The sequence below is a fragment of the Arvicanthis niloticus genome, chromosome 7, assembly GCF_011762505.2.
Source record: "Arvicanthis niloticus isolate mArvNil1 chromosome 7, mArvNil1.pat.X, whole genome shotgun sequence".
NCBI classification, from domain to species: Eukaryota; Metazoa; Chordata; class Mammalia; order Rodentia; family Muridae; genus Arvicanthis; species Arvicanthis niloticus.
The window spans coordinates 74,117,083-74,135,372 of NC_047664.1; the positions used below are offsets into that span (position 1 = coordinate 74,117,083).

The 18,290-nt window shown below is 45.2% G+C and overlaps 1 protein-coding gene across 2 annotated transcripts; it reads right to left on the minus strand.

The window, feature by feature from the left end:
• Window positions 1-1,041: 1,041 nt before the first annotated feature.
• On the minus strand, window positions 1,042-17,803 carry Ociad2 (OCIA domain containing 2). Of its 2 annotated transcripts, XM_034509513.2 has the most exons (7): window positions 17,571-17,803; window positions 14,898-15,019; window positions 10,561-10,657; window positions 7,979-8,032; window positions 6,270-6,317; window positions 4,865-4,982; window positions 1,042-2,338 (listed from the first exon to the last, which is right to left on the minus strand). In XM_034509513.2, exons 2-7 carry the CDS (start codon window positions 14,961-14,963, stop codon window positions 2,257-2,259), a joined length of 465 nt encoding a protein of 154 aa, XP_034365404.1. In that variant the 5' UTR covers window positions 14,964-15,019; window positions 17,571-17,803; the 3' UTR covers window positions 1,042-2,256. The 2 variants fall into 2 exon arrangements, with proteins under 2 accessions (XP_034365404.1, XP_076794758.1); XM_076938643.1 differs by lacking the exon at window positions 14,898-15,019 and having other exon boundaries at window positions 17,571-17,742.
• Window positions 17,804-18,290: the final 487 nt, after the last annotated feature.

Here is an 18,290-nt window from a genome sequence, read left to right on the forward strand (position 1 = left end):
TGGGGAAGAGGGCTCTGTGACCACCACAGCTAACAAAGTAACATCCATGGAAAGGAAGAAGGTAGTTTGGTTCAACACAACTAAGTTCAGTGTTGGTTCAAACTTTGGGCGTCTGGCCTTGTATAGTTTATCTTAGACATATTTAAGTACAGCACAACTAGATGAAAACTTTCCTGGTGATAATTCAATCGATTGTGCACTATAAAGTGTACATAAATCTCCTTGAGGAACAAAGGAAGCCAAAGAAAGATCAAAAATGACTACATTGAAGTTCTTTGTACATGTGACACCTTCCATAAAGATGGGTTCTATAGATTGACTACATGTGATACCTTACATGTAGTTGGATTCTACATATAGACTGCAAAAAACAAAACAAAACAAACAAGACAACCTCATGATAAGGGCCTGGGGGAGGACCTGGTGTAGTCTTGGTCTCATAGTGCAAAGGTCACTAGACTATTATTAACCATGCCAGTTCCCAGCCTTCTGGGTGGATAACAGGGTATGAATCCCTCCCTTTGAAGGGATGACCCTGTGTGTTTAACATTCCATGTCTCACTGGTGTAAGAAATACCTGACCGCCGTTGAGAATAGACCACTCCAGACCACGTGGTTCTAAGGGAGAGAAGGTTTATTCAGGAGATGGGGCGAAAGTGGGGAGAGGACGGTGGAAAGAGAAGAGAGAAGAGGGGTAGAGGCCGGCCATGACCACGTGGAGAGAGAGGAAGGGGGGAGGGGACAGAGAGAGAGAGGGTGTAAGAGTGAGAGTAAGAGAGTAGGAGAGCAAGAGAGCAAGGAGGGGGCAAGCAGCCCCTTTTATAGTGGATCGGCCTACCTGGCGGTTGCCAGGTAACTGTGGGGAGGAGCATACCTGGCTGTTGCTGTGGAGGTGGAGTTTAGACGGAATACTAACAACTGGTGCTTACTGTGAGCACAAGGACTTTTGTACCTCCTACACTTGTCTAGCATTCACAAAGTCCTGAACTCCACTCCCAACACAACAAAAGAAGAAAAAAGATAGCGGATTGGCTCTGCCTCTTGATTTTCAGAAATAGAATTTTATTGACTGTCAACAGGGTATGTCATATAAAAATCAATGCAGACAAATCCATTCAATGTTCACACAAAAATATTTTTGATGTTTAAAATTAAATATTTCACATCAAACATGAACCTCTTATGAAATTTCCCTTTTTACCTCCACGATTTAGGCTTGCAGATGTGCTGAATACACACACACACACACACACACACACACACCATATTTAAGTGGTGATGTGTAGACAAAGCATTTTCCTGAGAAGCTGCAAAGGTGCAAAGACAACTTTCACACAGTACTCAGCTAACTTGCCTTTAAGCAAAAGGTTCCAAAAAGAAGGACCAAACTTCCCATGAACAGACCTGGCTGGAGAAGGAGTCCAACTTACATCATTGTGTTGGCTGCCTCTGAGCTCCCAAAAGTTCCCAGAGCTTCTCCTTTTTATAATTAATTCCATCCACCAGTGGTCCTTCCAGGAAGCTGTTCCCTGGGGGAGCAGGTTAAGAGTTGTCTTTGTTTTTTTATCTGAGACCACTAATAAAGGGTAAAAGAACCCACCATTGAGCACTGACCATGAGAATGGACCCATGAGCCAAGCAGGTCACCTACGGATAGATGATGGTCACTTTTACAGCTCCACCATTGTGATGAGCCATCAAGTCACGTTGATCACATTGTTGATCACACAGGTTTGAATGGTGACCATTTCACAGGAAATGTTTTCCACTGAGTTCCAGATCTCAGCTCTAGACCTCAGACTGGACTTCTAATACTAAAACACAACCTTTCTTGAATTTCTAGTTCCATATACATGAGTTTTCTGTGGGTCTTGACTCCCCAACAACTTCCACACCATTCACTCCTGTTCTCTACCAGAAAACTAAAAACACTGAAAATAAAAATTAAATCCCAGAGTGAGTGAACTGGGAAGTGACGACCCAGAAGCTATTCAACAATCTCTCAGGAAGTTCTAAGCAAGGTGGGGTGTAACTTCTTTCCTGTGTAGTGTGTGATAGCTCCCAATGTGTTCTTAAAGAAGAGAAGAACATGCCACGCTCACATCAATCGAGAGCCTCCCAAGCAAGCATTTCAAAGGGGTGAGAGGATTACAAGGTTTCTGTTTTAATAGAAGTATATTATTTTAAGGTACACTTGAAATTTTAAACGTGTACAAAGTCAGAGGTTTAAAAATGATTGCAAACCACAACCTCGGTTTAGGAAGCAGAAGGCTGGGACCCTGCATTCTCGCTTAATCCACGCCTGGTTTTACAATCCTCACAGGTGAGCAGGCAGTGCCTGGAAGAGAAGGAAAAACAGGGGGCCAGTCACACTTTGACAATGGAAACTCTTCTTGTGTGTGTGTGTGTGTGTGTGTGTGTGTGTGTCTGCGTGTCTTCCGTCTCCCAGCTTTCCACATGCTCACCACAGTAAGCAATGCATAGACACACGTTTGATTTTATAGTTCACTAGCTTACCCCCCCCCTTTTTTTTTAAAATGGGATAATAGTTTCTTAGGTTACAATTATCTAAATGTCATTCAATAATGATGTTTATGTTTAGACAGATGGTTGTGTTTGTGCTCAGCGTCCCACAAAAGCTAAGCACTGTGACTCTTTGACCTTGAATCACTGGAGTGATTTCTACCAAGACAAAAAGATAAATAATCACAGGCTGGAGAGATGGCTCAGCAGTTAAGAGCACTGACCGCTCTTCCAGAGGTCCTGAGTTCAATTCCCAGCAACCACGTGGTGGCTCACAACCATCTGTAATGGGATCCAATGCCCTCTTCTCGTGTGTCTGAAGACAGTGACAGTGTACTTATATACATTAAATAAAATAAATCTTTAAAAAAAATAATCACAAAGTATCCCAGGTAGAGTGGCTCACTCCTGTAAGTCTCAGAGCTCACCTAGGCTGTAAAGATGCCTATCGGGTAATATAGTGAGATTTTTGCCTAAAACATAACAATAAGTACACATTGCCTCTTGGACTGCAACGTTGTTAGGAGCTTGTTATACTTTTACTTTGCTAGAAAATCAAATGGCCTTGTGCGTTACTACCTCTGAGGTGAGAGGGTAGTGGCCTTTCACACAGGGCTAAGCCTCCGGTTACCTCCCACCAGTGCCAGCCCAGAGTGCAGCTTTTGATGCCAGAAGCTGGCAGGCAAAACAGCTACAGAAATGCAAAGCTAAGACATGAAACATGGCTGCTGGAAAGATGGATACTTCATCATTGTCCAGAAGCCAGTGTTGGGTTAATAGCAAGAAAAACTCCCAAAGTGGAAAAGGAAGAGGAGAGTCACCACCACGCCTCCTTTGCTGACAATGCCTTTCTCTATTTTCCCTACACACATCAGAATCCTCGGCCAACTGCACTGTAAGGTGACTCCAAAACACAGCTTTGCCAGGATGAAGCCACACTGGAGTTATCCGTAAACACAGAGCTAATGCTTCCCCGCTGGCCTTGCAACCCATAAACGGAAATGTCGGGGTTTGCAAAAAAATTGGATGTTGAAGTCTCTTCTTCCTAGGACCACCAATGTCTTCTCAGAGAGTCTCTGCCCAGCTCTGGACTGTAACTCAGGATAGAGGGGATGGTTAAAGACCATCCACATCTACTAGTCCGGGGCCTACAGCATTCTAAAGTCAGGCAACCAGGAAGACAACATGACCTTGACATCTAGCCCAGCAGTGTTCCTGTGGCTGCCCCTCAAATAGAACATACTGTGACAGGCTCAGTAGGGTGCTTTCTGGAGTACACAGGGCCCTATTTTCAATCCCCAGGACCATATACACCAGGCTGTGGCAGTGTGTACCTGTCATGGTAGCACACAGGAGAGAGAGGGAGGCAGATATGAATATCAAGGTCATCCTTGAACTACAGAGCAAGTTTGGGGCCAGCCTGGGCTACATGAAATGGTCTCTAAAATAAGAGATGCAGCCCACTGTGACAAGTGAGAGGTCTTCAGAGGACTGTGTCCTCAACTAGTTCTGTGGTAGGACAATAGAAATAGTACTTGTTTGAGTGTCATGAATAATCATTTTCCTTCTTCACAACACCCCAGGGAAGTTATTCTGGTCATCGCTTTAGACAGATGAGGAACCTAGAGACCAGAGCGTAAGAAAATGGTGGTAGAACTGACTTTCAACCCAAGTCCCCCAGGAGCAGAGGACTTGCTGTACACTCTAGCCTGACTGCGTATGTCCCCATAGAGAATATGTTTATCAGGACATGTAGTGTGGGGGTGGGTGTGGGGGGGGGTGTGTGTGTGTGGGTGTGTGTGTGTGTGTGTGTGTGTGTAAGTGACAGACAGATGACAGAGAGAGTCAGAGACAGAGAGAGACAGATTAAAGGCTCTGAAAAGCTCTGTTGTAAGGAAGCCTGTTTAAATGTTGAGCAACTGCACAATGCATTGCTCAGAGATTTACACAAGGCCTAGAATGTAGTAGGTATTCATTAAATGCATATTAAGTAGCATGATTAGTAGTGCTTAAGTTAAATAACAAATAATTATTGAAGTTGAAAAGTAATAAATCAAAGCTTGAGGGTTAAAGAGGTTTTTCTTAAGAAATAAGATTATTAATGTGCTTCATAAGATAGTGAGTAAAGTCACTCACTTCTTTTTGTTTGTTTTTAAGACAAGGTCTCACTATGTAGCCCTGGCTCTCCTGGAACTGACTGTGTAGACCAGGCTGGCCTTGAGCTCACAGAGATCCTCCTGCTTCTGCCTCTCAGGTGCTTGGACTAAAGGCCCTCACCACTAACCTCAGTGACTTCACTTCTTTCATTATGTTGGTTACATCCCCCCATCAGACCACAAACCTGTTATGCTCAGGACCAAAGCCGGCACCACGGAGCTGATCTTCAAAGGAATGGAATTTACTCTGGCACACTCTTATATAGGAAGCCTTCCCAAGGCCAAATCCCAAGAGACCAGCCACTGTAGAAGCAGTTAGGGAAAGCAGACAATTGAGAAGCTCAGAATCTTGTCCATTAACCATCGATACACCTTCTTAACACCGGTCCTTTTTACGTTAAAGCCTCCACGAAGAGCAGGTCTAGTATCTGGAGACTTTCTGATCTCTGATTTGAGCTGACATCAGGAGAGCCAGGACAGAGCATGTATTGAGGCTGTCCCAGAGTGGGCATCCAGGGCATGACCCAGCTGAGGTTGGAAGGGGAGGAAGGGCAGGTCTGGGTTGTGGCTACAGGTAGCCTCTATGTTACTGAGTAGTGAAGCCTGCAGTCAATAAAGAGGGGGACCTTCTGTAAAAGAAACCTTCTCTAGCTGGAAAGGAGATTCAATTCATTAACTGGAGAAATTTTCTGCTAAAAACCATCTATATATAAAACATATACTATGTGTATCTCCTTGATACACATAGTAAATTTTGTATTAAAACATCTCTGATTTAAAAAAAAACAAAACAAAACAAAAAACCAAATCACTTTCTAATATGCTCTCCAGATAATATTCTTAAAAGACTGGCCAAGCCGAGAGAACAAAACATAACTGTCCTAGTGAATCTGTCACTAAGGGCTCTGCTGTCAACCGTTAACCTACAGCCTTGGGTTCCACTCTCACAGGTTCCGTGGCTGCATGTTTAACCATTAGCAGGCAGAAACCAAGTGTTGAAGAAAAAAAAACCATTTCAGACACATACAGGCCTTTTATCCACCATTCCCCAAGCATATCATGCAACAACCACACACGTGGTGTTTGCATTGCATCACATGCTAAAGGTAACTGCAGAGTCTTTAAAACAGACAGAAGGGTGGACATCATTAGACGTAAGTAAGCGTCACATCACTTGTAAGAGGGATTGAAGCCTCTGCAGATTTGGGTACCCGGGAGTCCTGGAGCCTGTCTCTCACAGATACTGAGAAAGCTGAATATATCTTGCCAGTCTCTGCTCATGCTTTAAAGAAGACAGTGGCCTAAGTCCCTGCTGCTAACCAGCAGATCAGAAAGTGTTGGGGTGAACCAGGAAGCTGTAGGCCATTGGAAAAAAAAAAGAAAGAAAGAAAAAAGAAAAAAAAAAAAAAAAAAAAAAAAAAGGAATAGCCCAGGCAACAGGCTTAAGCTGGGCATTCGTATCCTCAGATCGTATAAACTCTGTCAGAACGAATCTGCTTTTTCACTTGTTTTAATGCCGGAAATGAACTTGAAGCCTGGTACTTCAGCCGTTCAGCTTTGTCCCATCCCAAATCTGTATTTGTGACTTACATGCAACTTTAGGCAATGATCCAAATCTTGGATTAGCAGCTAAGTAACCTGAAAGGTAATGCGGAGATGTATTATTTCATTTAATAATTTATCTAATTTTGTAAGGAAAATATCAAAGCCCAAGATATAACATTTCTAAAATGAGCGTGCCATTACTCTGAGGGATGCTTTTAGAAGAGCTACGATTCGATCTGTGGCTGAAGTTAACTCCCAGGAGCTGTCTTAGGCAAATGATAAATATTGGCTTTAACATGTGGAAAACAATAGGAGACCCACAATTAAACTGACTCAAAGAGACTAGTCATTGTGGTCTACTTTTAAGAGTAATTTGACAGAGAAAGTTCAGCAGGGAGGTTCACAGCATATGCATTGCAATTTAATTCTTAATGACCTATCTGTCATCTATCTATCTATCTATGAATGAATGACAAGGTTTCTCTATGTAGCCCTGGCTTGCCTAGAACTTGCTATGTAGACCAAACTGGCCTCCAGTTCATAAATCTACAGGCCTCTGCTCCTGAGTGCCAGGACTGAAGGCAGGTGCCACCATGCCTACCTAGTTCATTACAATTTTTAAATAAAAAAATGTAAAAGCCCACTATTCCAGGCACTAGGTAGAACAGTGGGCTTTTAAATATGTCTGCACCATTGTCTTTGGCAACTCTGGGCATATTATATACTACAAAAAGGGAAATTAAGGTATAAAATGAACTAAGTTGCCTAGTCAGATGACCTAAAAATAGGGAGATGGTTCTGAACGGGCCAAGTGGATTAAACATAATCACAATGACCGATCAGTGGTATCGGAGAGATCCGGGGTAGGAAAGCATGGCTCAGTCTAGCTGGCTTCAGAGACAAAGGAAGAGGCCACCGGCCAAGAAGTGTAGGTGGCCTCTCGAAGTTGGAGAGAGGGAAAGAAGATGAACTTCCAGGAGAAACACAACTATATCCTTATCTTGATTTTAACCCATCGAGAGCCAGCTGGGGATGCTCTTTTGGAAGGTGGTAGAAACTTCAGGAGGTAGAGCCTCACTAAAGGAAATGGTCTCTGAGCGTGGGTGTTGAGGCGTCATAGCCTGGCCACACCTCCTTTCTACTTCCTGCTTCCTGATTTTAGTTACAATGTGACCAGCTGCCTGGTGATCCTGCTACCACCCTTTCCCCACAATGGCAGGCTACAGCCTTCCTTAAACAATGAACCAAAAGAAGCTCCTCCTTCCTCAGGCTGCCTTTCTTGTCATGACAACAGGAATCTACGGCCTCTACATTCATGGCCCTTTCCCTGGTCTTCAAAATCAGTCATGTTGAGTCCAAACCTCACACTGCCCACTGACATCTCTCTAGTCAAGCCCCTGGTCTCCTTCTTCATCCAAAGTCCCTCTTTAGCTGAGAAATAAACCAGTGCTAATCTATTTTAAAGTCAGCTAATGACCTTAATGCCACCTGTACACCTGTAACTTGAATTTCTCTTTATCGAGTAATTAAATACATTCAGTCTTTCCAAAGATAAAGGTTTTTTTTGTTTTGGTTTTTTTTTTTTTTTTTTTTTTTTTTTGTAGAGCCAGAAACTTCGGCTAAAAACAGGCAAAAGCCTGCAGCCTGCATGAAGCAAAAATCTTCAACCATAAACTAAACACCCAAAGGCTTCGGGGAAGGCCACAGAAACTGGGCTCTCTGAAGCTAAAGCCGTAGTGGACACTGACTCTTACCTTGGTGGACGAGTCCCTGGGTGACAAGCATACTTATAAGAGAAAAAGGCAGGGCTGTAAAACAAACAAACAAATGCCCCTCAATATCAGTGTCTTAACACATGATCCCTCCGGGCAGGGGAGATTGCTCAACCGGTACAAACACATCTCCAAGCACGGCAACCTGAGCCTGATCCCCAGGGCACACAAATGAAAGGGGTGAACCTAAGCTGTCGTCTGACTCCACGTGGGCACAGTACATGTGTGAGTGCACACACGAACCAAATACAACTTCAAAATCAATTTAAAAAGATGAACAACTCAGCAGCCCCTCACCTAGATATTAGGGATAATTACTCTATGCTTTTTTTTTTTTTTCCTTACCTAACTTGGCAGTGAGTTTTATTCACATTTCTTTTTCAAGATAGGGTCTCACTATGTAGCCCTGGCTGTTCTGGAACTCACTATGTAGGCCAGGCTGAGCTTGAACTCAAAGGGATGGATCTACCTGCCTCTGCCTCCATGTGCTGGGATTAAAGGCGTGGCCACTGCTCTCAGTTTTATTCTAACTTTATATGATACTATTTGACAAATATTTCTTTAAAACAACATGGAGAATTTTCTTGGGATTCATCCCAGTCGCTCAGCCTGACGCATGGCACTAATCTAAACCCACACCCCACATTTAACTTGGTCCCCGGCATCCATGTTTACTGAATATTCTATACACCTGTGACTCTAATAGCAACATCCAACAAAAATCTCTCAGTGTGTGTGCTTAGCTGTAAATTGAAATACATATATACATGCCTGTGTTTTCTTATTTTGGTTTTCAAGACAGGGATTCTCAATGTAGCCCTGGCTGTCCTGGAATTCAGTCTTAGACCAGGCTGGCCTATAACTCAGAGGTCAACCAGCTTCTATCTCTCAAGTGCTGGGATCAAAGGCATGTGACACCACTTATCTATATATTGATATTTTCAATCCTACATAAAATTTGAAAAGCAATACCATGAACATTGGGAGAGCCTTCTTTTAGGCTCATTACAGATTTATCTCTGGGTGTATTCCTCTATTTTGCTTTGTATGTCATTATTATTTTTGTTTTCTGAGCCATCTGAGATTTGCAAACACCACCAGTCTTTATAACTGAGTATTTTAACAGGGAGTCTCGGCAATCAAGTTAATTCCTCCTGAACAAACCACCACACCACTAGCATAGTCAAGACGTTTCTGTTGGAATACCCAGACTCAAGAGAAATGATACTCTCTAATAGGAAATCTATGTTCGAATCTCTCCACCTGGTCCAAGAATGTTCTTCACAGCTGCGGGGTTTTTCCAGTGTGGAAGATCAAGGATTATGCATTGTGTTGACTGGCCAATCTGTCTCAATCTAGGGCGGTTTCCTGTTGTTTCTGTTCTGATTTTTGTCTTTTGTAGCATTTTTGTCCCACTGTTGGACGTCTGCCTGAAGAGGCACATGAGAGGTTACAAACAGGCTCCAGTCCTGCGAAGTCCATGCAGTGTTTAGTTCAGGTTTTTAGTATAAGCAATTGAGTCCTACATGAAGGGTTTCTAGCTCTCCCACAATATGTCAGATGGTCTCTTCAAAAGCAAAGAGCTGCAATAAGCTTTTAACCTTGCCTAGCAACCGAGAGGAGTCCGGTAGCAGCCAGTTTTCCCATCACAGCCAGGAACCAGAGGGCAGGCTGATGGGCCACACTGCAGTGTGAATCTACCAGGTCAGTTAATCTACTTACTGGTTCAGAGGTTATCAGAAAAAGACTTGGGATTCTAGGAAACTAATCCATAAGCATAGGGATGCATGATGAACACCAGCCTGTAAAGTGGTCAATACAGACTCTGGATGGTCTGTATTGCTATCAAGAAGAATCAGTCAGGCCTATGTCAGAAATGTACACAGCATGGGGCTGGAGGACTAGGTTCCCTGATGCCACTTTCAAATGTCAAATCATGAGTTTTCTTAAACCCAAAAGGATTTTTTAATACAGCCTGAACTCACAGCCTTGTCTTACGTAAGACAACCCTGGGATGAGGAAGCACTTCAGCAGAAAACAAGAAGTAGAGAGGTATTGATGGGGTGCCGCCAGCTCCTGTCCATCAGTGGTCCCTTCTGAATGATTCTCTTCGTGCAAGAGGCCATGGCCTCAAGTCCAGATGAGTCTGATACCACGTCTGAGCTCAGATGCTGGTGGAATTTACAAAGCTCTACTTTGTGGAAGGAATACACACTATGTAATGTTTTTGTCCCGTGTTCTTGCCTCTGTGAAGAGTCATGTGTCTATCTGTCTTTACTGAGTGAGGTAAAGCGCATGCTATCTCTGCCTGAAGAGAAGAGCATAGGTTCAAGCTCTAAATATCCATAAATAAACACCCAAGTTCTCTAGGGACTTACAAAAGAATCCTGCTCAAAATTAATCGGTCATCATGATGCTATCCTAAGGGGACACAAAGGCATTCTATCGTTACAACATTAATTATTAAATCGATTATTAATTTATTTAATTTTATTAAACCAAACAATTTATTATTAAATTGATGATTATTAAACTGTTCATTAAGACCCAGAGTGTGAGAGTACCTCTCTTCCAGAAACTCTCCTCTTGACACTCTCGGATAATCTTGGCAATCTCTCCTCTGTGGATGTGCAGTTTTGATTTGGGGCAAAACAACAGGCTCTGTAAAGAAAGACACCAGTGGGTTAATTGAGCCCAAGCACCAGGGAGGCTGAGGCAGGAGGATCCTGAGTTCAAGCACAGCCTGGGCCAGATAGAGAGATCCTATCCCAACCTAAAACCAACAAACCAAAGCTAGACAACAGCAAAGTGAGGTCGGGAAGGAAGGCTCCACCGTGTGTCTTCTGAAGGGGAATGGGATGATTCCCGGCACAGACCGGAGGCTGCTAGCCGCTGATTTGCGGCTGGCCACGATGCATAGGCTTAGACAAGGTGGAATTTCTGCTCAAGAGACAGGGCAGCTCTCCGAGGCTGACTACTGCAGGCATCAAGTTCCAGCTGTCCATGGCACATGGTAATCGCAACGCTGGCTTGCTCCTTGGCCTTAAGTTTCAGCTCGGTACTGCATCCTTGGTGAAGACAGATCTGTTGATTTTTGTCAGGTCTTTTTGGTTTTGTTTTAGATTCTTTGCTTGTGGATGCTGGTCACCATTTCCTGAGTGCTCTTCATGGTCCAGGCATCATTTTCCTACTCAGCACACACACACACAACGATGCACTGACAGGGCAGAAGGACCCTATGGGGCTTGTGCTTCTATAATAGTGCAATGGGTCTCGCTCTCATTTCTCAGCCCCTCCTTACAGCACAGTGGAGGAACACAAAGGTCAGCGTGGCTCCCGGCAGTCAGCAGCCATGGTGGCAATGCACACCAGTGGGACCCGCAACTGTTGTTACTGACTACACTCTGGGTCTTCAGAGCAAGCACTCCTCCATGTTTCCAGGGTAAACACAGATGGCCCTGACTTAGTGGCTCATATTTGTGTGTGTGTGTGTGTGTGTGTGTTGCATGTAAGCATACAAGTTCATATACATGCAGATGTCTGAAGGCTAGAGGTTGAAAATGGGTGTGTATCTCTTTCTATGTTTTATTTTGTTGTTGTTTGTTTGTTTGTTTGGTGTGTATTGTCTTGTCTTGTTTTTATTTTAAAAACAGCATCTCTCATTGAACCCGGGTGCTCAGTTAATTCAGTTAAGCTAACTGGCAAGCAAGCCTTAGACATTCCCCCATCCTAGTCTCCCTCACTCCAGGATTACATTAGACATCCCCCATCCCAGTCTCCCTCAATCTAGGATTACGTTAGACATCCCCCATCCCGGTCTCCCTCGCTCCAGGATTACATTAGACATCCCCCATCCTGGTCTCCCTCACTCCAGGATTACATTAGACATCCCCCATCCCAGTTTCCCTCACTCCAGGATTACATTAAACATCCCCCATCCCAGTCTCCCTCACTCCAGGATTACATTAGACATCCCCCATCCCGGTCTCCCTCGCTCCAGGATTACAGGAGTGTGCTGCACCTGGATTTTGATGTGAATGTTGAGGATCCAAGCTGAGGTCCTCATGCCTGTACTGCAGGGCATTTATACACTCCCTGGGCACTCTGCCATCCCCCAGCCCAGTGGCTCCGAATTTTGTTCTACTTCATCATGTTGTGCTTTGTAGTTTTATGTTAACTTGACATTCGCTAAAGTCATCTGAGAGGAAAAAATCTCAATTAAGAAAATGCTTCCAGGGCTGGAGAGATGGCTTAGAGGTTAAGAGCACTGACTGCTCTTTCAGAGGTCCTGAGTTCAATTCCCAGCAACCACATGGTGGCTCACAACCATCTGTAATGAAATCAGATTTCCTCTTCTGGTGTGTCTGAAGACAGCTACAGTATACTCATACACATTAAATCAATCAATCAATCAATCAATCAATAAAAGAAACATACTACTTAACAAAGGAAAGAAAAGAAAGGAAAGAAAAAGAAAAGAAAGGAAAGGAAAAGAAAGTGCCTCCAGCCTGGCGGAGGTGGCACACTCCTTTCATCACAGCACTTGGAGGTAGAAGCAGGCATATCTCTGTGAGTTTGAGGCCAGCATGGTCTACAGAGCAAGTTTCAGGACAGCCAGGACTACACAGAAGATCTCTGTCTCAAGAGAGAAACACACACACACACCACACACACACACACACACACACACACACACACACACACACAGATACACACACAGAGAGAGAGAGAGAGAGAGAGAGAGAGAGAGAGAGAGAGAGAGAGAGAGAGAGAGACCATGCCTCCATGGGGGAAGAGTCCAGCCCATTGTTGATGGTGACATCCCTAGGCTGGAGGTTCTGGATTCTATAAGAAAACAGGCTGAACAAACTAGGGGCAGCACCCCTCCATGACTCCCACCTCCAGGTTTCAGCCATGCCTGAGTTTCTATCCTGACTTTGCCTGATGATGAACTATGATATATAAGTATAAGGCAAGTAAAAACCCTTCCCTCCCCAAGTTGCTTTTGGTCAGAAACCCTAACACATGTTCTGAAAGTGATACACAGTCCATGGGAACTACGAAACGCTGTGACTTAAACTTGCCCTAGGCTAATGATCCACGGTACCGTTTTACTCATGGCTCTGGACAGCAGCATGGAGGACCGGCTTCACGGTGGCTGTGAAATTGCAAGGGGCATCCGCCACGCTCTGCAGTGGAGCACAGTGCTCAGCTAGGACTGCCAGGAGCGTTTTAAAGCGACAACAGTTTTTACTTACAGTAGGTTTGTTGAAGCAAATTTCCATAGTAAATCAAGCTGCATCTGTATTTGTTTCTTGGCCTGTTCATAGCCAATGGCAGAAATAAAGAAAACCTCCCAACATGTACAAGGCAACACACACACACACACACACACACACACACACACACACTCAAGATCAGAGAGTAGTCTCCAAATGGGGCTTGGGAGATCTTTTTCAGAAGCCATGAATGTTTTAGGATTCTCTAGTTTACAGGGCAGCTTGGGTGTCCAAATGCAGCCATTGTCATTTGTCTGTTTGTTTCTCCCACACTTTGTTGCTTAAATGCTCTCTCCACCGAGAAACCATGTTACACTTGAAAAGCTGACTCCAGAGAACTCCAGTCAACTGTCAAATACTTGCTCTTCTCTTCACCCTCAAGCTCCTGCACCACAACACCCCTTCCTAACAAGCTGGCATTTGTGCTCTCCCTCTGATGACTAATTAGTAATTATAAACCCAGTTATGCCAGAAGCAGCATGCAGCAGCATATGTTCAGGATAATAATCCTGGGAGATGAGAACAGGGAGATAAACTCTGCTATTCTGTTAGAGACAAACCATGGCTTCGCTCTGCCTCAGAACGCCTGCTCAGTCCTGGCTGCTCTGCTGAGTGAGTTAAGCCGGATTCTCAAAGGGAAAGAGTAAAGAAAAGAATTTCCAAACAAAAAAAAATTCAACAGGCTTTTCAAGACATCCCATAAGCATCTTCCTTCCTCCTTCCACCTTCCTCCTTCTTCCTTCCTCCTTCTTCCTTCCTCCTTCTTCCTTCCTCCTTCCTCCTTCTTCCTTCCTCCTTCCTCCTTCCTCTTTCCTCCTTCCTCCTTCCTGTGTTCATCTGACAAAGACCCTGGCTGAGAAAAAGGCAGCTGAGGTCTTAGCTGGTAAAGTGCCTGCCATGAAAGCATGATGAACAGAGTTTGGATCCCCGGGACCACTTGAAAAGCTGGGTGTGGTAGCATGTGTCTGTAATTTCAGGACTGAAGAAGCTGAGACAGAAGGGCATCTGTAACTCACTGGCTGGTGAGGCTGGCTGAACCACTAAGCTCCAGGTTCAGTGAGAGACCCTGTCTCAAAACATAAAGTGGAGAGCCGGGGAGTTGGCTGGGCCAGGCGAAGGCACTGGTGACCAAGCTGGATGACCTGAGTTCAATCCATTGAGCCCACGTAGTACACGGAGAGAAATGACTCCTGCAAGTTGTCCCCTGACCTCCACATACTTGCTATGGCATGTGTAGGTGTGTGACACACACCCACACATACTACATAAGTAGATAGATAGATAGATAGATAGATAGATAGATAGATAGATAGATAAACAAACACATAAATATTTTTGGAAATGATGTGAACTAAGGAAAATGGTGACCATCAATCCCTGGCCTCCACTTATAGGAACACACATACACACCTGTGTGTGCGTGTACAGAGAGAGAGAGAGAGAGAGAGAGAGAGAGAGAGAGAGAGAGAGAGGAGGGGGAGAGGAAGAAGAAGAGGGAGAGGAAGGGGAAGGGGAAGGGGGAGGGAGAGGGAGAGGGAGAGATGATTGACCCAGGACAGGATCTAGCGACAGTCTTGTGTGATAGTTTTCTTCAAATGTCAAAATCTCCAGCTAAAACATACCTGCTTGCTCAGTGGTGGCAAGTGGGGACTTTTCTCCTGGTTCCCGTGAGTGGACACTGAGGCCATGACGCTTTTCTCTTTCTTCTATTGCCGTTGAGAGCTCTGAATCCTTGTCCCGATGACTGAGAGAAGTAGGAGAGACTCACTGTACACACCAGGTCTGAATGTTTATGCGCTGGGCTTCAAATCACCCCTCACCCCAATGCCACTGACAGAAAACTTACTGCTTTCATTTTGTTAATGGTTTTAACCTGCAGCTATGTTGAAACTCAAGGTTTTAAACTATTGTTTATTATTGGGGGTGTAGTGGGTGTGCATTGTGTCGTGTAACACATGGAGATCAGAGAAAAACTTGCAGGAGTCAGGTCTCTCCTGTCGTGTGGGTCCTGGGAATCAAACTTAAGTTATCAGGCTTGGTGGCAAGCGCCTTTACCCACAAAAGCAAGATTTAAAAATTTTTAATAATGTATCAGTGTTAGTGGAGGTCATAGATTCAAATTCCCCTGTAGCTAGGGTTACTCACACGCAGTTGTAAATCGCAAAATGTGGGTGCCGAGAATTGAGCTTAAATCTCTTCAGTCCCTTACAATCTCAATTTCTAAAGACTCCCCAATACATACCTACACATCCCGCCATAAACACATGAACCTACGCTCACCAATAGTGACGGGTTTTACTGTGCACATGTTTTACTGCCTATAAACTATGTCCTTAAAATGTCTCAAAGTGTTAATAAAAGTTAATAAGTATTCAAATGTTTGCCGAGTGTCTACCATATGTCAAGGAGAAGGCCATGACAGCCAAAATAAATTCACTGTAGGAGGAGCACAGACTAAAGGAGGCAACTGGTAAGTCAGTAGTTATTCACTAGAAGGTCCAAGGGGCAAGAACAGGATGTAAAAGAAGGAGAGTGACAAAGATCTGCCCTGCCCATCAGGTGTGTAGACCACAGGGACACTGTGATCCTGAGCTTTCAAGGGTTAGGGTGGGGGAGTCCGGGAGCAGGGCAGCATGCTTAGACAGTGATTAACATGTCTAGATAAAAAACCCAAGACCCGAAGTGAGATCTTTTCTAGAAGCATGAAGGTGAGAGATTTGGATTAGGAAATATTGGATTTTCAAGCTGGGAGTGGGGTACAAACCCTGGAATTATCCAGTAAAGACTAACGTATTTGGGGATCTGGGTCTGGAATTTCAGATTAGGGAAAGCTGGAGAGATGGATTTGAAAACGGCCGTCATATGGATGAACGTGAAAGCCTGGAACACATTCGCTGAACACATTCATGGACAGAAAGAACTGGAAAATGCGAACATGGAACCCAAAGGAGGGTTGACGAGCGAATAAAGAGACCAAAGACCATTGGTCAAGGCAATGACTGTGGGGGAAGGGCCGACGTAATCACCAGGGAAGGAGTCATCAACCGTGATCACATGGCCTGGGGCTGGCAAAGATGGCCATGCTCCCAGTGGACCACAGCCTCCTCTTCCTCCCTAGTCCTGGGCCCCATCGACTCTCCTACAAAACGGACAGCTCACAGAGACTCCTGTTTCCTACATTAGTGACTCAGTGGCAAGAAAAATAAGCCCAGGGCCCCTCCCTGTACATTTCATCTTGGGTGCCTAGTGTTGTTGGGGAGTACCATGATGCCCCACTGTGTTAGATACTGGAGGTGGTAATAACAGCCTGACTGTGTGCACCCTTTCTCTTGAGATAAGTCTCACTATGTCACTCTCGTTGTCCTCTAACTCCCTGTGTGGGCTAGGCTGGCCTCAAACTAACTCACAGAGATCTGTCTGCCACCTGAGTGCTTTGTTAAAAGTCTGGAGCAATGTCCTACAGCACACCAGTTTTAGTTCTGACTTTCTTTGTGGGTCCTGAGAATTGGAATACAGGATGTAAAGTGTCTGGGCCTCGACTTTGTCACCTGATAGTTGGGCACAGCAATCTCAAGCTGTGCAAAGATGGGGATGAGGGGTGAAGATAGAACCAGGGCAAAGTGGTGGGTGTCCGAACAGTAATTGTCAGAGTGGCCCTGGGCATCTTATTTTATAGGAATTAAGACCCTAGGAAATCTTTGCCACCTATAGTCAAATTAGATTTTTTTTTCCTCACTGTCAGACCCAGAGCCATCTCAAGAATCAGGAAGCAACCACACACACACACACACACACACACACACACCCTCAGATCTGGACTAGGGGTGCCTGACCCAGTCTGTGGTGGGGGAGGGGAGGTTGGCCCAGAATCAGCTAGCTAGATTTAAAAGGCTAGGCCCTTTCAAGAAGGCTGCCTGCAAAACTCCAAGCCAGCAACCCAGCTTGGGGTCGCAGGAGTTGGTGGCACCTGGAAAGGAGCCCCGCAGGGAAGGGTTGGAGACTGGCCACCGCGGAGCTACGCTACGCAGCCTGGGAAGGGCCTCCCCTGAGGCTGCCCAAGTCCCCAGGACCCCGGAAGGAAAGCTGGCAGAGAAAGACACTGCCCCAGGCTACCTCTCGAACCGGCACCCCACCCTCTGTGGGCTAGCTCACCCGTGCGGGTGGGTGAGCAGGTGGGTGCTACCGAGGCGGAGCTGCACCCCCTCCACTTACGGCGACTGCAGACACCCCTCCCCCGCGTCGCACACGCCCACCGCCCCAACCTGAGCCCCAGGGCCCTCCTCTTCTCCCCTCACCTTTCTTCGCGATCTTTCTTTTCTTCCCTCCTTCCTCTTCCTTCCTGCTCTCGCTCCGCCCCGCACTTCTTAGCCTGTCGCAGGCTCCAGACTCAGCAAGTGCAACCCGCCCCCACTTGCAGTTCTCTGTTGGTGACACTGGGAGAATCCAGCTCTTTTTAGATGCCCCCACTTCTCAGTCTCTTCCATATACCTGGTACAGTCTACCTCATTGTCTTTCACGTGACTCCATCCTCCCGACAAAAACACAGGCAACTGCACCTGTCTGTCATTTCCCTGAACCCCCGCTCCCTGGATCGGGCTTAGGAACGCCCTATGCTGTGGACAGCCCCGTAGGGTCCCCAATCCCAAGGGGGTCAATTACAGCCCACCTTAGTTCCTTCGCCTTCCCTTGCCAAGTTTTCCCCTCCCAATGGCTAGCCTGTGAGGGGAAGGCACTGAAGTGTTTGTGTGTTAAGTGTATCCGTGTGTATCCTAGTATGTGTGAATAAATGAGTGCCTGTATATGTGAGAATGTGTGAGTATATATGTGTGTCTCTGTGTGTATGTATGTAAGTGTATGTTAGTATGTGTTAATATAAACCTGTGCCTATATATGTGTGTATATATATGAGCATGTATGTGTATGTATGTGTGTCTATGTAATTGTGTGTGACTGAGTATAAGTATATATGTGTGTTAGTTCATGTGATGGTGATGGTGTATAGAAGTATGAGAGAA